Raw genomic sequence first — 21876 nt, 5'->3', positions numbered from 1 at the left:
GAAAGGATTTGATTGGACCTGCTTGCCACCATCCAGCAAGGGGCTCTCCTATTGGACAGTCCCAGGCAGTGCTGTTTGGGCTTCCTCCTATTTAGAGGGTATATAGCTATCCTTCCTTTACCAGCATCACCTGGGGGAGCTCTTCCAAACCATGTATGTTAACACACACACACACATACATAGATTCCCATTCAACTCCTCAAGTAGGGTATCACTCCCCCGCATTGAGAGCCTTGGTTAGTTTCATCCACTTTTACTGAGTGGAGGTGTCATACCCCCAAAGTGTGTGAGAAGGACAAAAGGTACAGAACTAACTTAGTCAGGACAGAGTAGTGGTTTAGAGCCTGGGCTGTGAGTTCAAACCCCAGCTTGCAATTCAGGGGCTGCCCAGCTTTGAGCAGTCTCTTACTTTCATCTATAATTGGCGACAATAACGACATCTGCCTCAAGAACGAAATGCATTTGTCCAGGACAGGACACATAGCCAGTGCTCACCAAGTGGGCCATTCTGGCTACTGTTCCCCAGGGCCGCCAGTCACCTCCATTTTTGTTCTGTCTGGGTCTTCAGGATACAAGATGAAGAAGCGTGTTGGGGCCATTGAAGAGTTCACGTTCCTGCCTCTGACGGAAGGCAGGCAGCTGCACATCACCATCGCCATCACAGGGTGGCTTGCCTCTGGAAGATACCGTGAGAACCAGAGAGCAGGAGGCGGAGAAGGATGGGAAGGGGGTGGGCTTCGACTAAGCTGGGCCTGCTGCTGAGTTCCAGACCCTGGGCTAGGCTCTTGGTTGGGTAAGTCTCTAGGGGGGTCAGTATTAGAAGGACCATTTTACAGGGAGAAAACTTGAGGCTCAGAGAGGTAAGGTGACTTCACCCCCGACCCATCCATCCATGTATTCTTCCATCTATCCACCCACCCATCCTTCCATCCATTCAGCAATACCTGGAGTGTACTGTATTTACCATGTGCCAGACGCTGAGCCAGGCCCTAGGGATTAGAACAACACAGGTGTGACCTCTGCTCCCTTGGAACACATGGTCCAAGGCAGAAGAAAGACTGTTGAGCAAGAAATTACAAGAAAGCTTTATGAATGGAAGGAGCTCTGGTGTCACAGTAGTTAAGCACTCAGCTGCTAACCAAAAGGTCAGTGATTTTAATTCACCAGCCACTCCGGAGAAAGATGTGGCAGTCTGCTTTCATAAAGACTACAGCCTTGGAAACCCTATAGGGCAGTTCTCTTCTGTCCTGTAGGGTCCTATGAATAGGAATCAACTCGATGGCAATGGGATTTTGGGTTTTTATGGATGGTACGATAGGTACAGGGTATTTCTGGGTAATAAGGAAAAGCTTCCTGGAGGAAGTAATATTTAACCTGAGGAACAGATGGTAGTTAGCCAGGTAAAGAAGGAGCAAGTAATGTACACCAAGCAAAGGAGCGGCATGTCCAAAGGCCCAGTGGTATGAGAGAACCAAAAGGAGTACCCAGTGGCTAGAGCAGGGAGGCAGAAGACAGAAGAGTGGGCAGGGGCCAGATCACACAGGAGTGTTTGAGCTGTGATGAGGGGTTTGAGTTTATCTTAAGCACAAGTGGAAGACAGTGAAAGACTTAAAGCACGGAGGTGAGAGATCAGTACATCTTGGCTATTGGACCTCAAGCAAGTTATTTAACCTCTCTATCTCAGCTGCTTCATTTGTAAAGTGGAACAAACTTTTCCTGCCTTTCAGGGTTGCTGAAAGGATTAAATTAAATGAAATAACATGCAGAAGGCATCCAGCACAGCTCCTGGTTCTAGTTGGCATTTCATAAATGTTTGTTCCCTTTGCTGCTCTAAATTGAACTTGTGTTGAATATTGATTCAAGGTCGGAGGTTGCCAAGAAAGACATGACTCACACACAGGCACTGGTTGGAACAACACTTTACTCACATAGAAAGAGACAGAGCAAGCTCAGCTTCAGTAGTGGATGTTGGTCCCCCATGGCCAGTGGGTTATTCCCTGCAGCCTCCACAGGGCTGGTGTTCTATACACACCCCTCTCATGTTACTGTTGAGAGACCTCATCCCCTCCCTGCTGGGAACAGGAATAGTAGTGGCGTTGGTCAGGTGCCATATGATACTCATGAATAAATAGATCAAAGACGTTCTTATTAGGCCCATAACAAAGAAAGAGTTTCCCTGATAAGGAAGAAGTAGGCTCAGTTCCCAGCCTCCATTATCAGGGAATGTTCTGAGCCTAAGACTCTTGATTAGGCAGTCAAATGAGCAGGGGCTGCAGCAGTCTGTCTTCCCAACAGGAGCTTCAAACCAGGGCATCACTGAGGATAAACACTGTGATCCACTGCCTGGCTCAACTTTGCCAGTGCCCTGTGTGAGGCTTAGCAAACAGTTCATCACAGAGCAGGGTGGACCAGGAAATCCTGAACACCCCAACCTGACCACGAGGGGCACATGCTGATAGCCTCCTGGGGTCCCCAGTCTCTGAGACCAGAGGTGAAAGCCACAGATCTTGTAAGGAAGAAAGCAAGTGAGAAAACATCTAGGCTCTGTTCAGAAACATTTCCAGGCACCAGAATCAGGCCCCTCCCCACACAGTAGGTCTCTAAACTTTAACTGAGCCCCTAGTATATTCCTACCCCATGCCTGGCATTTTACCTACATAATGGAAACCTGACATGGGTTACCGCCTGTAATCCTCACATCCACCTTCTGGTGGGTGCTGTTCTTATCCTGATCAGTGGGAAGAGGAAACCCAGAGGGCTTACGTCACAGGTGAGTGGCAGATGGAAAATTCAAACCCAAAATCCCTGTTTCTTTTTGTTTGTTTTCACTGCACCATGTATCTTAGTTGGAAACCCTGGTGGCATAATGGCTAAGTGCTATGGCTGCAAACCAAGAGGTTGACAGTTTAAATCCCCCAGGCGCTCCTTGGAAACTCTATGGGGCAGTTCTACTCTCTCCTACAGGGTCACTATGAGTCGGAATCGACTCGACAGTGGGTTTGGTTTTATGTGTCTTAGTTACCTAGTGCTACTTTAACCGAAATACCACAAGTGGATGGCTTTAACAAAGAGAAGTTTATTTCCTCACAGTAAAATAGGTTAAAAGTCCAAATTCAGGGCATCAGCTCCAGGGGAAGGCTCTTTCTCTGTAGGCCAGACTAGGAGCTTCTTCACGCAGGGACTCTGAGTACAGAGGACGCACTCAGCTCTGGGCACTGCTTTCTTCCAGGTATGAGGTCCTCCTGTCTCTCTGCTCACTTGTCTCATGTCTTAAAAGAGATTGCCTCAAGACACAATTCACAATTCAATCTTGTAGATTGAGTCTTGCCTCACTAACACAACTGCTGCCCATCCCTCTTCATTAACATCATAGAGGCAGGCTTTTCAGCTTATAGGAAAATCACACAAGACCAGGAATCATGGCCCAGCCAAATTGATACACATATTTTTGGGGGGACATAATTCAATCTATGACGCCATGCTACAGGAAGAAGAGGAATGGGAAGGGAGGAACAAGAGCAAGAGTCTAAATAAAGGAATCTGTGGCTCTGACCAGTATGGGAAGCAAATCCCTTATGTTCATTTTACCCCCAGTGGCTCCTCGCTTTGCCTCGGATCAAAGGTCAAGTTCCTTTTAGGGGAAGGAAATCATCTTTAGTGTTCTTCTCCGAAAGTCTAGTGCAGTGGCTACCCAGGTAGAAGGAGTGGCTTGGGTTTTTTTTATTAGTATAAGTAATAAAACCAGGGTAGAGAAAGTTCAGAAAGGAAGACATCACCTATCCCTGCCTCTCCAGCAGCCAGGGAAGCCAGATTTTCATCGCAGTCTTGCTGCACCCATTTCCTATGGCTGCCGTAATGAATTACCACAAACCTGGTATTTTAAAACAACTGAAATTTGTTCTCTTGCAGTTCAGAAGGGTAGTAGTCCTGAATCAGGGTGTCAGAAGGACCATGCTCCTTCTGAAGTTTCTAGAGAAGAATTTTTCCTTGCTTTTTTTTTTCTAGTGGTTGCAGGCAACACTTGGCATTCCTTCACTTGTAGCTGCGTTACTCAAGCCTCTGCCTCCGTTTTCACATCCCCTCTTCCCTGTGCCTCTTGTCTCTCCTCTTCTTACAAAGAAACCAGTCACTGGATTTAAGCCCCCCCTCAACCCAATACGGTCTCACCTTGATCCTTAACAATTACATCAGCAATGACTCTATTTCCAAAAAGGTCAGATTCTGAGTTTCCAGGTGAACGTGAATTTGGGGGGGGCACTATCCAACTCGCTACACTTGCTTTTATGTATTTTTAGACTGACTGGATTTTCTTTGGCCCACCCCTTTATTAAACACGATTGTGTATAATAACGATAATAGCTTTATAGCGAACCATTTGCCAGGAACCAGGCATCAACCCGAGCATTTTGCCTGCATCAGTTCATCACTTGGTTCCTCGCATCAACCCAAGAAGGTGGGCATTATTATCCCCCCCATTTTACAGATGAGGAAACTGAGGCTCGTAGGGCTGCTCAGGACTACTCAGCTTGTCTAGGCACAGGAGCAGGGCTCGACCCATTTTTTGTTTTTTGGACTTGTCCCCATTTTGTGTGGCTCCATAGCCTATATTCTTGGCCATGGAACAATGCAATGCAGTACAGGACTTTACAGTTTATATAATGCTTTTCATACAGCATCTGCTGTGACCCCCACCATATCCAGAGTCAGATATTATTATTCTGTTCTCACAGATGTCGAAACTGAGACTCAGGGCATGGTGCCTTGCAGTGAGTCACACACCCAGGAAGCTGCCGAGCTTCCTAGCCCAGTGTCATGGCAAACCTGTGCCATTCTGTACCCCTGCTTCTCTCAGGCCTGGCTGTCAGCTTCTACAGACTGTGTGTGTGTGTGTGTGTGTGGTAAAATATATATATATAACATAAAATTTGCTGTTTTAACCAGTTTAAGTGTACGATTCAGTGGTATTAATTACATTCACAATGTTGTGCAACCATCATCACCATCTGCTTCCAACACATTTTCATCACCCCAGACAGACACCGAACACCCCTTAAGCAATAACTCCTCATTTCCTTTTTTCCTCAGCCCCTGGTAACCTCTAATCTACTTTCTGGCTCTGTGTATTTGCCTAGTCGAGCTACAGGCAGTCCCCAGGGCACGAATGAGATCTGTTCCTAAGTCTGTCTTTAAGTTGAATTGGTAGGTAAGTTGGAACAGGTACATACAGCTCTTATTTAGCATTGGTTAATTAAATGTTTGTCTCAATATACAGTATATTTTTCACCTTTCTATGCATATAAGACACTTAAGAAACACTTCCAAACTGCACAGTGTTTTCATGAGCATCACAAAGTAGTGCATGCATTCATTATTACAAACCATTGTATTTAACTCAAATTTTTAATATAATAGGCTTTTTGGCAGTCCCTTTCTTAAGTATGAGTTGTCCATAAGTTGGCCATTCATAACCCAGGGGCTGCCTGTATTTCATATAAGTGGAATCATACGATATTTGTCCTTTTGTATCTGGCATCTTTCACTCAGTGCAGTGTTTTCAAAGTTCATCCATGTCACAGAATTTCAAATTCTCAGGGAATCTAGACTTCCTGGAGCCATTGAGGCTGGATGAACGCCCAAAATTATTGCCTTGAGATAATCTTTAAACCTTCAACCAAAAATATCCCCTGAAGTATTCTTTAAACTAAACAATAGTTAATAAAGAATGTCTGCCTTGAGCATTGTGCTCTTTTAAAGCTGTATCTTGTTGCTTTGTGCCGAGTCGATTCCAACTAATAGTAAGCCTGTATGACAGAGCAGAACTGCTCCATAGGGTTTCCTAGGCTGTAATCTTTACAGAAGCAGGTCACCAGGTCTTTTCCCCACAGAGACTCTGGTGGGTTCAAACTGCCAATCTTTCAGTTAGCAGCCAAGCACTTAACCATTACGCCACCAGGGCTCTTTAAAGAACTAACTATATGGGATCAAACTGACGATAGCAACTGGAAAGGTTAGATAGGAAGCTTAAGGGGCAGTGAGTTTGTGTTAATGGGGGAGGAACAGTTTGGAAAAGGAGGGTGAGAATTGCTGCACAACTTGAAGAATATAACCAGTGTCACTGAATTGCACATTAGAGATTGTATGTTCTGCTGTGTATATTTTCAACGACAACAAAAATTTTAAAAAGTAAGAAAACTAAGTCCATCTATGTCATGTTGTTGTTAGGTGCCATCGAGCTGGTTCCGACTCATAGCAACACCTATGTACAATGGAACAAAACACTGCCCAGTCCTGCACCATCCTCACAACCGTAGTTATGCTTAACCCCATTGTTGCAGCCACTGTGTCAATCCATCTCATTGAGGGTGTTCCTCTTTTTCACTGACCCTCTGCTTTACTAGACATGATGTCCTTCTCCAGGGATTGATCCCTCCTGACAGCATGTCCAAAGTATGTGAGATGCAGTCTCGCCATCCTTGCTTCTAGGGAGCATTGTGGTTGTAATTCTTCTAAGACAGATTTGTTCATTCTTTTGGCAGTCCATGGTATATTCAGTATTTTTCTCCAACACCACAATTCAAAGGCATCAATGCATGTCATAGCATGTATAATTCCTTATTCCTTTTTATGGCTGAGTTGTTGACAATCCCTGAGTTGTTGCGTACCTGTGACAGGGTCCCACAGAGGGGAGGGAGCAACCAGAGTTGTCATTGGGCAAACATACCACCCTGGGCGGGGTGGGGAGAGATGGGGAGAGGCCTTTGGCTCCAGCAGGTAGATTGGCATAGAGCTGACTCCCAGAACCTGAAGCTCTAGGACATTGACTCCATCCATTCATTCATCGTGTGTTTATGAGTGCCTGCCATGTGCCGCATCACAGGTTTTGGGAACATAGGCTGTGGGACAGACATACAGTAAACAGGGACACAAACGTAATTGTGATTATAGCCTGTGATGAGAGCTTATGATAAAAAAGCAGAAAGTGTGTGTGATCTGGTCAAAGGGGCCAGGAAGGCTTCCCGTGGAGGAAGTAATTGAACTGGAATCTCATGGACAAGTAAAAGTGACCTAGGAAAACCTAGAGAAGATCCAGAAGCTATTGAAGGTGGGAGGAGATTTGTGTTTTGAAATGGTCATTTGGGCCACAGGCAGAAATGGATGGGGGCAAGGTTAGGGGCCCCTCCTCTGTACTTCCATAGCCCCCTGTCCCTTTTCCTAGGATAGCTGGTAACCAGTTGCCATCAAGTGAACCCTGGCTCATAACAACCCCACATGTGTCAGAGTGTAACTGCACTCCACAGGGTTTTCAGTGGTTCATTTGCAGAAGTAGATCACCAGGCCTTTCTTCCGAGGTGCCTTTGGGGGACTTGAACCACCAGCATTCTACTTAGCAGTGAGCATGTTAACCGTTTGTACCACCCAAGGACTCCTCTCCCACAATAGCGTCACTGTATGATGTTTACAGGCTCTCTCCCTCCCAGGACTGAGAGCTCTTTTCTCTAGACAGCTTAGTTTCCTCAGCTGTAAAATGAGGCTCATTGTAGTACCTATTTCAGAGGCTACAGAAAGGATTAAATGAAAGAGTCCCTGTACAGTCCTCAGCACAGATTTGCCTGGCACTTAGTATATGAGTACATGCTTAGTAAACATTACCTCCAATGATAATTTTCTGTATCCTCAGCGTCTGGCATAGTCTAGGCACCTGGTTAATGTGTTTAGAATGAATGAATGAAGTGACCTCTGAATCCCTATGATGCCAGAATTACTGCAGGGCGAGAGAAAATAATATTTTTATATTGTAGTAGTTCAAGCACTAATTTCTTATAACTACCTACTGAAGAGAGATACACATTTATCTCTCCACTTCACAGATAAGCAAAGTGAGGCTCAAGGTGAGCTAGTGATGTGTCCAAGGTCACCAGCTATAATGAATGCAGGAGTTGGGGTTTGTACAACAGTCTGCTGACTCCCAAGGCAGTACTGTGCTCCATAGGCTCTGCAAACAGCTGCCACTCGTTGGCACGTGGTGGGCCTCTTGTCTTCCCTGCAAGAGTGAGTGTTCCCCTGTTGCTGCCTGCCCAGAAAGGTGAGTTGGAGCATCTTCTGATGCAGACAGGAGAGATCCCATCTCCCTGTGTTCTCCGCAGGCACCTTCAGCGCCCCATGGGCTGCCCTGGCCCGCAGCCATGAGCAGTACTGCCTGGTCTGGGAGGCCAAATACCTGATGGAGCTTGGCAATGCCCTGGAGACCATCCTCAGTGGTCTGGCCAACAAGGTGGCCCAAGAGGCCCTGAAATACACAGTGTTTTCTGGTAAGTCTTCCCCTGTTTCCCACAAGAGCTCTCCTCCTACCTGGTTCCATTCCTTTGCATGCCTGAGGCCCCAGTAAACCAGGCACTGGGATGGGCCCTAGGGACACAAAGAGGTTCAGGCTGCATTCCTATATCGTGAAAAGTTCATGGTTTTTGCAGGCAGAAGACACGTAAACAGCCAACCACATAATCACATAATGTACCGGTTAGCTATGACTGCATAACAAAACCAAAAAACCAAACCTGTTGCCGTCAACTCAACGCACTGCATAACAAGCCACCCCAAAACTCAGTGGCTTAAGATAATAAGCATTTATTATTATAGCGTACAAGTCATGAGACTGAGGTTGGCTGATCTTAGCTGGGCCTGGTCGTGTCTTTGGGCCAGCTGTGTCCACTGATCTCGACTAACCTTGTCTGGGACAACTGAGGAACTCAGCTCTGCTTTCATCCACTCTGGGTCAACAGGCTAGCACATACCAATAGAAGAAGTATAAGAAAGGAAAGCCCCGATGCAGAGTCCATTTCAAGCCTCACATTTACCAACATCTCATAGGCCAAAGCAAGTCACATGGCTGAGCCCAGAGTGGGTGGACAGACAGGTCCGTCCATTATGGCGGGAGGGCACTGCAGAGTTATGAGGCAAATTGGGAGGATATGGGGTGGGGTGATACATTGGAGCCATCTTTGGAGTCTCCCACATGACAAGTGCTTTAGCAGAAGTCTAGTCCATGCATCAGAAATGCAGAAGCTTCAAATCTCTCCTTTTTAGCAACTGGACAACCCTTGGAAAACCTGCAAGTTCCAAGTTAGGCGCTCTGCATACACTCACTCTAAAGGCATCCATTAGCCAGTCATTTCCCTAGAAGGACCTCCCACCCACTTCATCACTGGTTTCCCACCTCCCCAGGCATTGTGGCTGCCCTGACCTGGCCAGCATCACTCCTCGCTGTCGCCAATGTCATCGACAACCCCTGGGGTGTGTGCCTCCACCGATCAGCAGAGGTTGGCAAGCACCTGGCCCACATCCTGCTCTCCCGGCAGCAGGTACCCGGGAATGACAGTGGGCAAGGGGCAAGAGGGAAAGTTGGGGGAGCGGGGATTGACTTGCACACAGACGTCAACCTTAGAGACAAGTCCATGTGGAAATAATCCAGTGGCTTTGGGGGGGTGGTCTTCACTGTCCTTCCAGTTCAAGCCTTGGAAGTGTCTGTCCTAGGATGGACCAGGAAGAATCTTAGGCTGTGCATCTACAGCATTTTAGGTGAGGACTAGGTAACAGAGTCATCTGCAGGTATGGGCAAGGTGGGAGGACTACAGCAGAAGACAAAGTGGCTCCTATGTATTGACTTTTAACTGCAAAGTTTAGCAATAATGGCTGGGCTCCAAAAAAACAAAACAAAACCCATTACCATCAAGTCAATTCTGACTCATAGCGACCCTACAGGACACAGAAGAACTGCCCCTAGGGTTTCCAAGGCTATAATCTTTATGAAAGCAGACTGCCATATCTTTTTCCTGCAGAGTGGCTGGTAGGTTCGAACTGCCGACCTTTTGGTTAGCAGCTGAGTGTGTAACCTCTGCATCATCAGGGCTCCTTTGGCTGGACTTATTAGGGTGAGATTTCAATGGAAACTTCTGACTGGGTTTGCAGTGAAGCCAGTAGAGTGAATGAGAATACATGCCTCTGCTGGCTACAAATGGAACTCCCACATCCTGGTGGCCAGATGTTCCTCCCCAGAAGTACAAAGCTCTCAGCTGAGGAAATCTCCAATGGTATAAATACCTTGTAAATGGTTAGGAAGAGAAATCATAACGTCGTACTTTTAAATTTTGAATCCAGTAATGATGTACTTACCAATGAAATGAAACTGCCTCCCTTCAAAATAAACAAGTTAAATAGAAGGAAAAGTTTGAGAATTAATAGCAGAGTTGGCTGCATTGTTAGGAATGGTTTTGACTGCAAGTGGGAGAGTACTCAAAATAACAGTGGCTTAAATAAAGATAGATGTTTATTTCTCATGTAAAAGCCTAGGAAGGCAGCCCCACACTACAATGGTGCACCAGGTGTCAGAGGCCTGGGTTCCTTCTAGCTGGTTGCTCTGTTGTACATGGTCTCAATCTCATGGTCCAAGATGGCGGAATCTGTACTCAAGGTAATGGGAGATAGAAAAGGATGAAGAAAACAAAGCAAAAAACCTTATAGCACTTTCACTGATATCTTATTGGCCAGGCTCTTACCATGTGACCATATCTAGCTGCCAGAAAACCAAAAACCAAGCCAACTGCTGTCACATTGATTCCAACTCATGGCAACCGCATGTGTGTCAGAGTACAACTATGCTCCATAATATTTTCAGTGGCTGCGATCTTTCGGAAGTAGGTTACCAGGCCTTTCTTTCAAGGTGCCTCTGGATGGATTTGAGCTACCAACCTTTTAGTTAGTAGCCAATTACTTAACCGTTTGCACCAGAAGCTGGGAAATGTAGCCTTTTCTGGATGGCCATGGGCCCAGTTGAAATTCAGTATCTATGGACAAAGGGGAGATACTGAGGGAAAACTAGCAATTTCTGTCACAGTGGGAAAGTTGCTTGAAAAACCGGTAAGCTTTCATCCCGTTCCTATATCTTTGCCAAAAGAAACAGAGAAGTCGTAGCAGGCCTGGCTGTATAACAAAAATCAAAACGACATTGGCTTAAACAAGGTAGAAGTTTATTCTTTCCCATGTAACAGTCTGGGTGTTTGCATCCAGGGCACTATGATGTGTATGAGTTTCCTATTGCTGATGTAACAAATTACCACAAACAGTGGCTTCCAGCAACACAAATTTATTATCTCACAGTTCAGGAGGTCAGAAGTCTGAAATGGGTCACCAGGGCTGTGTTCCTTCTGGAACCTCCAAGAGAGAGCCTGTTTCTCCCCTTGCCCTTTCCAGCCCAAAGGTCATATGCATCTTTGACTCGTGTCCCCTTCCTCCATCTTCAAAGCCAGCAGCATAGGCATCTTCAAATCTCTTTCTCTCTGTCTTTCTGCATCCATCGTCACATGGCCTTCTGTCTAACTCCGACTCCTCCTGTGTCCTTCTTATAAGGACCCTTATGGTGATATTGGGCCCACCTTGGATGATCCAGGATAATTGCCCCATCTCAAGACCCTTAATTTAATCATGTCTGCAAAGTCCCTTTGGAAACCCTGGTGATGTAGTGGTTAAGTGCTATGGCTGCTAACCAGGAGGTCAGCAGCTTGAATCCACTAGGCGCGCCTTGGAAGCTCTGTGGGGCAGTTCTACTCTGTCCTGTAGGATCGCTATAAGTCGGAATCAACTTGACGGCAGTGGGCTTGGGTTTTTTTTTTTTGTTTTTTTTTTTTGCCAAAGTCCCTTTTTTCATGTAAGGTAACATTCACAGGTTCCAGGATTATGACATGGACATCCTTGGGGAGGGGTGGGGGCGCATTATTCAGCCTACCATATGGCAGCTTCACAGTATCGAGGCCCAGACTCCTTCAGTCTTGTCACCTCACATCCTCAACACTTGTCTTCTTTCCTACAGTCTAAGACAGACCTTCCAGCATTACGTCCACGTTGCAGCCAGTGGGAAGTAGGGAAGTGAAAATGAAGTGTTGCCTAGAAGTCACCCCTTCTACTTCCCTCCACATCCCTGACCCGTGACTCAGCCATGGGGCCACACCTAGCTACAAGGGAGTTTGGGAAACTTAGCCTTGGGCTGGGTAGCTGTGTGCCTGGTAAAACCCAGAAGTTCCATTACCAGAGGACAGAGGGGAGGATGCATGTTGAGAGGCAACTAGCAGCCTTTGCCGCAAAGGGCGACAGAATTCGAATATTATTTAATGGGGGATTTTCTGTTGTAGTAAATGAAGTAGAGGAAGGAATACATGTATGAGGTAAAAATAGCAGAAAAGGATATACAGGTAAAACCAGACCCAACCTCCAGAGCTCACCTGCCCCCTCCCCCTCTTTCCATGTAGAACGCATACCCGAGTACCCCAGGTCACTTTATTTTTCTTTACAGCCTTCCCGTAATAGCAAGTTGCCTTTTCAACAAGCTCTTCAGACAGAAAACTTCTCTTTACATCTAATTTCCACCTTTTCCTTATAACGTAAAGGCAATATTTCATGTCCCACTTTCCTGTCTAGAAACAAACAGTGGTCCCTCCCATATCACCCTTTGCCTTTTTCCCATCCCACCTAGGGATGCCTTGCTCCTAATCTTCCAGCTCCAGAAGGGACCCCGCTCACTGGTTGTTTGCCACAAGGTAGCAGAGTCCAAGAGAAGGAGCTCTTGTAATTGACTAGCCCTGTCTCCTGGGGAAGGCAAGAGCAGCAGCTTGATAGTGGTCTAAGATGAAAGAGAATTAACCCAGCCGGAGGCTGCCTGTCGGCCAATTCCAGCGGCAGGTGCCCTGCTGCATAAATGAGGGCCCTGGCCCTCCTGATTAAGACATTGGAACTCGGGGGCCAGGAATAGCACATGCATGATTCATTAAGTACGAGAAGGGCACTGGGAGTGTTCAGGGGCCCTCCCCCCACCCGCCATCAGGGCTCTGTCACCTTCAGACACCTGTGTCTTTTCTCCCCCAGGGCCAGCGACCCGTCACCTTGATTGGCTTCAGCCTGGGAGCCAGAGTCATCTACTTCTGTCTGCAGGAGATGGCTCAGGAGAAAGGTGAGCCTGGCTTGTTGTCACAGACGAAAACCTCTCTCAAGTGTATGCCCTGGGCCAAAGGTCCTAAACCCAGGGGCCATGATCCTTGCAGTATGTCTGCAGTTCTTAGAAATGATAGTGAAAAGTTTGTGTTGGAAAATGATTTCTTTTTTCTGTATGGAATTTAGGGTGGCTAATAATGACATAATCGGCCCTTGAGCTCTGATGCACATTCCGGAATGGGAGAGAAGGGGATGGACACTGTGTGTTTCTTGGTGCAGTGATGTTGGCATTTTGAGCAGGGTGGGGAGGATCACACACATGTGCACCCGCACACACATGCACACACACTACCTGATAAAACATTTAGCACCTCTGGCCTCAGGTATTAAATGCCACCAGTAGCCCCTCCGGTGATTGTGACAACCCAAATTGCCACAAAACATATCCAGGTATCCGTGCGGGTGGGGTAGGGTGGAGGGTTATGGGCTCTGTTTGAGTGTCATGGGGCTAGCGTGACAGCACGTGTGCTCTGGATATGTGCATAATGACTGGGGACACCCTTGGCAGTGCGTTATACCTCCAGTGTCATCCTTTCTGTGCTGAGGCAGCAAAAAGATTGATGGTCACTGTCCCCAGCTTGGGCGGGGCAAGACAGAATGCTGGTTTGGGATAGATCTGCCAGCAGAGGGCTGCCTGTTGGACGGGCCGGGGGGAGTGAGTTGCAGAGCATAGGGCACCTGGGGTGGTCCACAGTCCAGGGGACACAGATGTACCCACCTCCTGGTAGAGTACAGCGTGGCAGGACTCAGAAGGGCGAGAGAAGGAACTGAGAGAGGAACTGCTTCGTCTGAGAGCAGGGAGTGGATGGAGAGAAGAGGCTGCAGCCACAACCAGCATTCTCACTGTAAATCTCCCTGAGCCTCAGTTTCCTCACTTATAAAATAGAGTTAATAATGCCCACCTTGCCTGGGGTGCTTTGAGGAATAATTGAGGTGCCCCATATACTGTACTTTTGCCCATTTGAAAACCCATTGTTGACGGAGTTCAGCTCAAGGATGCCAGCTTGCCACTTCTGCTCCTCAGAGTTCCATCCCGAGACTCTCCCTAAAGACGGCCTCTGCCAAGCTCTCCTCGGTCAGCTTGTGATACAATGATTGCTCCAACTGCTGGCAAGCACAGAGGCAGTGGGGCGGTCAGCCAGCTGCACCTGAGGGGGCTGGGTGAGTCAGGGCCTGACCGCTGGTATTTTCAGTGTTGGCATCACCAGAGGGCATGCAAGAGACCCCAGAACTCAGGGCCATGACTCATTTTTGCTCATTTTCTTTTGCTAAAATCTCTCCCCAACATCACCCTGGAGTAGGACCACGTTACAAAGACAGGGTAGACGAGCTATCCTTGGTGTTCACTATGGAAGGGCCAAGCCCTTGTATGCGCCGCAGTGGCCTAGCTATCCTCTCTACACCATTTTGGAAGACACTCTCCCTCCAACTCTCCCTTGTAGCTTTCATCAGCCTCCCTCTTCACCTCGTTTTGTCCCCATCACTTAAAGCAGCGGGGAGGCACCTTAGTCCTACTTCTGGTAGCTTTGGGTAACATGGAGCCACCAAGCACAAGGGCCTGGGCAGCCAGCTCCGGGTTGTGTCCACCAGGAAAATCTAGGTTGGAGTCAGAGGTCAGGCAAAAACCACTATGGAAGTAAGGGTGAATCTGGAGCCCTGGTCAAGATGAGTTTCTGTATCTACCTTGGAGAACACTGTACCTTCCCTTTCTATCTATATACATTCTTCCCCCTACCAGACATCACCAGAGATAGAGCAAATCAGAAAGACACCCCCTACCTGCCTTTCCTGCTCTACCTGCTACCCATTATCCACCTGGGACGTCAAGGCCTGCTGGGGGGAACTCCCTGGACAACCAGTTTCTCCCCATCCCAAGCATCTCCCCAGCAAATGACCTTATTGAACTGAGGCAACAGCATTGACTCCTACCTAATGCCATGTTCTGTGTTCCTACGACTTGTACAAATATAATTATACTGCCACAATCTCTTGAGGGGAAAATGGGGGGACAGTATTTCTCACAGAGTAGAACAGAGTCTTTGCACAAATATGTGTGGGTTATAGAGAGGCAGGATGGTTGTATCAGTCAGTTATTGATACAGTGATGCTGCATAACAAACCAGCCCACAACTCCATGGATTACAACAAATATTTTCATGGTCAGAGTCTATAGGTTGGCTGTGTTTCAGTTGATCTAGGATGGGCTGTGCTTCTGAATGCAAGCTGGGTGGGCTTGCTCCTGGCCCCAGCCTGGGCTTGGGTCAGCTCCGTGTGTCGGGGCAGCAGCTATCCAGGGCCATGCTCTTCTTGTGGTAGATCACTACCATGCCAGAGCCAAGCCAAACCCACAGGCACACATCTAAGACCTCTGCTCATAGCACATTCACTGACATTCTGTATTAGTTACTTACTGCTGGAAAAAAAAAACCTCTCCAAGCCTCTTGTTGTCAGCTGCCAACTCATGGTGACCTCATGCACAATAGAACAAAACATTGCCCGATCCTGCATCATCTTCACAATCGTTGGTGTGCTCTAGTCCATTGTTAAAGCCACTGTGCATTTTGAATGCCTTCCAACCTAGAGCCTTCTCTAGGGAGCTCATCTTTCAGCACTATGTTGGACAGCATTCAGTTGTGATCCAGAGGGTCATCATTGGCTAATTTTTGGAAGTAGATTACCAGGTCTTTCTTCCTAGTCTGTCTTAGTCAGGAAGCTCTGCTGAAACCTGTCCCCCATGGGTGACCCTGCTGGCATTTGTAATGCCTGTGGCATAGCTTCCAGCATCATAGCAACATGCAAGCCACCCAAATACAATAAACTGACAGACAGTTAATTGTCTCCAAACAGAGTGACTGAAAACAGCAATAACTGATTATTGCTCGCACTTCTGTGGATTGGCTAGGTGGTTGTGTTCTTGCCTGCTCCTTCATGCAATTGTGGCCAAAGGGCAGCTGGGATGGCCAGAAGGTCCAAGGGAACCTCACTCACAAGTCTGGCAGGCAGTGGTGGCAGTTGGCCAGCACACCTCAGTCTTTCTCCAGATGGTCACTCGTCCTCCAGCAGGCTGGACTGAGCTCCGTACATGGGGTCTTAGGGCAGCATCTCTAGAGGGCAAGCCCAAAAGCTGCAAGGCCTCTTAAGGCCTCAGCTCTAGAGGTCTCACAGCATTGCTCCGCTACATTCTGTTGGACAGAACAAGTCACAAACCTGACCAGGTTCAAGGGAGTGGAGGCGGAATATACTTCTCCTCTAGAAGAGGAATGGCAAAGAATCTGTAGCCATTTTTAATCTTCCACATGTTCCACTGGCCAAAGCAAGTCAGTGGCCAAGCCCTTGGTCAGTGGGGCAGTACAGTGCACTCTGCCTACAGTGGAGGGCCAGACAATAATCCAAACTATTTCAGTGGAGTAAGGGCATGAGCACGGACTTTGGAGTCAGCTGAGACCTGGGTTCACATCCTGGCTCTGCCTCTGCATAGCTGTGTACCTCGGTTGGGCAGATACAGCCTCTCTGGATACTCATTTCCCTGTTTACAACAAGAGGTTAATGTCACCTGCCTCTCTGGGTAGTGGTGAAAGCCACAGAGCACAGAGGTCAGGCAGTGGCGCAGTCCCAGGTCTTGGTAAAAACCAGTTGCCGTCGAGCCAACTCTGACATATGGCGACCCCATGTGTGTCACTGTAAAACTGTGCTCCATAGGGTTTTCAGTGGCTGAGTTTTTAGAAGTAGATTGCCAGGCCTTTCTTCCAAGGCACTTCAGGGTGAATTCAAACCTCCAACCTTTTGGTTAGCAGCTGAGCACGTTAACCATCTGCACCATCCAGGGACTCCTGGCTCTTGGTAAACAGTAGATACGTCCTCTCAATCCCAATGCATCCTTCAGCAGTCTTCAGGCTGAGATGCTCCTTGCTGGTCAAGGGGTGGCTGCAGCTTCTCCCAGTTCTCTATACCTGCGTCTCCCTGGGGAAGCTGTTGAAAAATTGCCATCTTCTGTGCTGTCGTCATTTTGCTCTTTTTGTAGTAATCTTTCCCCCAACCCATGCAGCAAACCATCTGCCTGGCCCCTTATTACCTCAAGTTACGTGGTTTTATTAATAGAACGAATTCTTAATTTAGAGGTGAAGATGAGCCTTTGGCTCCAATTAACATAAATTACATGTTAACTTAAGATTGTTAATACAAGCCAAGGCTTCAATTCCCCTGCAGAGCAAATTGAATTAATTACCATTAACCATTTGGCCCTGGCAATCGGAAGTGAGGCCTCTGACCAGCTGCCTCCAGAACGAGAGGCCGGAAGCTGGCAGGAGTGAAGGGGGAAGCAGGGGGCCTCTCCGTGGCGGCCTATTTAGGATGACACTGAGGAGATGGTCCCGCACCACAGCCTTCTAGGGGCTGCTTCCCATAGCAGCTCCCTTCCGGCATCTTTCCTGGTCACTGTTCCCCCCCTGGATCTCCATATGGCCCAATTTAAGAATTTGGGCTTTGCCTGACGGGGAACACAACAGAGAGTCCCTGGCAGAGCAGGAGAAAAGTAGAGTGCAGAACTCAAATTCTAGTAAAAAGATCAGACTTAAGGGTCTGAGACTGGAGGGACTCTAGAAGACATGGCCCCCGGACTCTCTGTTAGCCCCAACTCTTCAGACAAAGATTAGACTGGACTATAAAACATAAAATGATACTTGTGAAGAGAGTGCTTCTTAGCTCAAGTAGGTAAAAAAAAAAAAAAAAAAAAAACTGGTGCCATTCTCAAGTAGGTACGTGAGACTAAATGGGCAGCTCCTGTCCAGAGGCTAGATGAGAAGGCAGAAAAGGACAGGAGCTGGTTGAATGGACACAGGAAATCCGGGGTAGAAAGGAGGAGTGTGCTGTCACGTTATAGAGAGAGTAACTAGGGTCACATAACAATGTGTGTATAAATTTTTGTATGAGAAACTAAACAGTAAACTTTCAATTAAAGCACAATAAAAAAAAAAAAAAAAAGAATTTGGGCTTTGATATTAGGCAGACCTGGGTTTGTCTCCCAGCTCTGCCACTGATTAGCTGTGGGATTTTGCACAAGTCACTTAACCTCTCTAAGCCTCAGCTTCTCCGTCTGAATATGGGGCTTAGTACCTTACCTCGAAGGTACTTCCAAAAATGAGCCAATGAAAACCCTGTGGATCACAACGGTCTGATGCACAACCAATTATGGGGATGGCACAGGACTGGCCAGTGTTTTATTCCATTTTGCGTGGGGTTGTCATTAGCTGGGGGCCAACTCAAAGACAGCCAACAACAGCAACAGCACATAGTATGGGAGTCCCTGGGTGATGCAAACATGCTCAGCTCCTAATAGAAAGATTGGAGGTTCAAGTCCACCCAGAGGCACCTGGGTAGAAAGTCCTGGTGATCTACTTCCAAAAAACTCAGCCATTGAAAACTATGGAGCACAGTTCTCTGACACACATGAGGCTGCCATGAGTAGGAACCAATTTGACCACACCTGGAAAATCACATAGTGTTACAGCCTCCACCCCCAACACGTATAACATGGACCGTGGACCTAGTTGAGGAAAAGCCTGCCTTTACACAGGAGGGTCAGGGCTGCCACTTCCTGTTCCTTCCTGTTGGTATACCCACCTTCTATCCTCTTCCTACAACCCTTCCCAAGTCTTTGCCTTGTGTTACTTATGGGGTGTCTTCCAGTCTCCAGCTGGCTGTGATCTTGAATGAATTATTCACCCTTTGCCCAGAGCTGCTGTTTCACACCTAGTTCATTCCAGCTCTGCTGTCTCATTTCAGACAGCCCTGCTTGTTTAACACACAATCAATCTGCACATTGAGGAGACCCTCTTCTAATTGCAGGAAAGCCTTCATTATCTGAGTTAAGGTGTGTAAACGAAGAATTACTCTCATCCTTTTGAATCCACCAGTTGTTTTCTGAAGCCCCTGGAGACCTAAGACCTAATAATGAAACATAGCAATAAATCCCAGGGAGTCACCCAGAGGACTTAATCCTTCAGCCAGCCTCCTTCTCCTTCCCTGCTAACTGTAACTCATTCTTCCTTCACTCTCCCCCAAGAAAAGCTTCCTGTAGAATCAACCATCTTCACAGCTTCATATACTTTCCTGTTGATGTTGCAAGTCACAGGGATCGCCATTTTGGGGATATGCCACCGTTCACAAGGTGCCTGTCACAGCCTGGCCTGCCTATGCCTCGAGCTTGGTGTGGTCAGCTTCCTTCCAAATGGTGTCTAGACTGGAAGCATCTTGAGGGCAGAGATCATGTCTGAATGACCTCTGCACCTTCTGCACCATCATAAACCCAACAGAGGGTGAGTGCTCTATAAATGAGTTGAAGTCTAACATTGTAAGTACTCACACTGTCAATCAGGATAGGCTAGGTTGTGCTGCAATGACAAACATTCCCCAAAATCTTAGGGGTAGGACACAACAAAGGTTAATTTCCCATTCATGCTACCTATCCACTGTGGGTCAACTGGGGGACTCTGGTCATTGTAGTCACCCAGAGACCCAGGCCAATGGGTCTTACCTCAGTTGGGTAAGAGAATTTGCTGAGTTATCCGCTGGCTCTTAGTGCTTTCTCCTGGAAGTAATACGTGTCACTTTCACCTATGTTTCATTGGCCAATGCAAGGCACATGGACATACCTAACATCAAGGGGTCAGGAAGTATATTCCTACCACGTGCTGAGAAGACAGAAAGGTAGAACTATTTGGTGAACAGCGCCAGTGACTACCACAGACATCTTATCTAGATATCCAGTGTGAGGACATCATGGTTCCATAAAATAACAGTAAGCTGCAGCTTGAGTTCCTGAACACACACTAGAACTTTATACTTAATCATTAATTCTCAGCCCTCAGCCAGATGCTTCTTCTCCCTGAGCCTCAGTCTATTTATCTGTAAAATGGGGACTTTCCCATCTGCCCATCTCTTGCCTCACAGGAGTGGCCCTTATAGCATGGAGGGTAGACATACACCCTGATGGAAAGCCAGAGTGGGGCAGCCCTGAGGATGCCTGGGTGAGAGCCCATGATTGATGGTCCCCAGGAGCCCAGGAGCTCAACCAAGGGGCTTCCACGCAGACAGAGGCAGGATTGATCCCCAGCATGTTACCCGCCAAAGGAAAAGCACCAAGGTCAGTGCAGAACCCTGGGTCTAGGTTGCCAGGGCCCAGGACCCAGGCAGGTCCCAGCCAAAGCTCCAAGCTCTTTTGGCAGCTGTAGCTCCAGATTATGCCCAGTGTCCAGAGAATCAGAGGAGAAGACCTGGTGAAAACACCTTGGAAACAGAGCTGCCCCCAAATGTAATGACTATAAGAGTAATAGTAATAGCAATTGGAATAATGTTGTCATCCGTGTTAGCTGCCTTTGAGTTGGCCCCTGATTCATGGCAACCCCAGGCACAACAGAATGAAACACTGCCCAGTCCTGTGTCATCCCCATGATCAGTTGCGAATCGGACTATTGTGATCCATAGGATTTTCATTGGTGGAAGTTTGGAAATAGATTGCCAGGCCTTTCTTCCTAGTCCATCTTAGTCCAGAAGCTCCACTGAAACCTGTTTAGCATCATAGCAAGACACAAACCTCCACTGACAGGTGGTAGCTGCACATGAGGTGCATTGACTAGGAATCCAACCCAGATCTCCTGTGTGGAAGGCAAGAATCCTACCACTGAACCATTGCCCTCCCGATAGGAACAATGGCTGCCACATTTTAAGGCCCAGCTCTCTGCCAGGATTTTGCTCAGGGTTTTTCTGACATTCTCTTCAACCTTCGCAACACCAGAGGCCAGTAATTCTGCCCCCACTTTTCAGATGACAGTGGGATTTAGGGAAAGGTGGAGTAACTTCACCTAGAACTAGGATATTGACACAGCTTTCTCTGACTCCAGAGCTCCTGCTTTATATTATTTTCTTTTGCTCCCCCCTCTCCGAGTTAGATGTTTTCACTCAAAACAGTATCCCAGATGACCTTTCCAACAAGAAACGATTCAAGATCAAATTCACTCTGTCAGCTGGTCTTTATGAAGCATCTGCTGTATGCCAGGCGCTATGGTAGACTTTAAGGAGCCCTGGTGGCCCAATGATTAAGCACTCAGCTGCAAACCAAAAGGTTAGTGGTTTGAACCATCCCCAAGGTACCACGGGAGAAAGACCTGGTAGTCTGCTCCCATAAAGATTTACAGCCTAGGAAACCCTATCGGCAGTTGTACTCTGTCCTGTACAGTCACTATGAGTCGGAATTAGCACAACGGCACACAACGACAACATGCTAGGCTTTGGGGAGGTGGCCGTGAACAAGCCCATGCAGCACCTGTCCTTGTAGAGCTCCTAGCCTGTTGACATAGACTGCCCTGCTGAGACATGAGTTGGGTCTCACAGAGTGGTTGTGGGTATTGCAATGATGTGTGTCCATCATCCGGCAGAGTGCCTAGCACATAGTAGGTGCTCAGTGAAGCTTACTGTTCTTCAGTACCAAGTTCTAGGACAGCCTCCTGGTTGAGGCTCACATTGCCTACACCCACCCAAGTGTACACATCCAGCAGGTGGAGACCATTATCTCTACGGTTTCAAACCCATGAGTACTTGGCTCAGGAAATTAAAAAAGCCACGTGAAAGCCACCTCTGCAACTCAGGGTCTGATGCTCAACAAGGCCTCCAGGCCTTCTCTGCTCCTCCCACAGCTCCAGGCAGTTGGAGTTTGCAGAGACACAGTGGGGGCTGGGCTGTGCTCTACCCTTGTGCCATCTTAGAGATCTGTGAGGTGCCAGCTGAGTTTCTCCCTCTGTTACTCAGATTCACAGAGCCGCCTTGCCACAAGCTCAGATGTGTCCG

The 21876-nt window shown here is 47.5% G+C and overlaps 1 protein-coding gene across 23 annotated transcripts in view; it reads left to right on the top strand.

Moving 5' to 3' along the window:
* Positions 1 to 21876, top strand: part of TMCO4 (transmembrane and coiled-coil domains 4) — a 130688-nt gene that overhangs the window by 58471 nt on the left and 50341 nt on the right. For 16 of the 23 annotated variants that reach the window (XR_010321313.1, XR_010321315.1, XR_010321314.1 and 13 more), the window contains 5 exons: positions 569 to 688; positions 8145 to 8309; positions 9220 to 9356; positions 11861 to 11908; positions 12910 to 12994. Coding sequence is in view for 19 of the 23 variants with exons in the window: in XM_023551989.2 (XP_023407757.2) it covers positions 569 to 688; positions 8145 to 8309; positions 9220 to 9356; positions 11861 to 11908; positions 12910 to 12994 (555 nt within the window). In the remaining 4 variants the exon portion in view is untranslated. Of the gene's footprint in view, positions 1 to 568; positions 794 to 8144; positions 8310 to 9219; positions 9357 to 9833; positions 9861 to 11860; positions 11909 to 12909; positions 12995 to 21876 lie in introns of those variants that run through there. The other 7 variants (XR_010321316.1, XM_064281395.1, XM_064281393.1 and 4 more) reach the window with 3 other exon arrangements.

Source organism: Loxodonta africana, chromosome 3 (genome assembly GCF_030014295.1).
Source record: "Loxodonta africana isolate mLoxAfr1 chromosome 3, mLoxAfr1.hap2, whole genome shotgun sequence".
NCBI lineage: Eukaryota > Metazoa > Chordata > Mammalia > Proboscidea > Elephantidae > Loxodonta > Loxodonta africana.
This window is presented reverse-complemented; position numbering and strand designations above follow the sequence as displayed.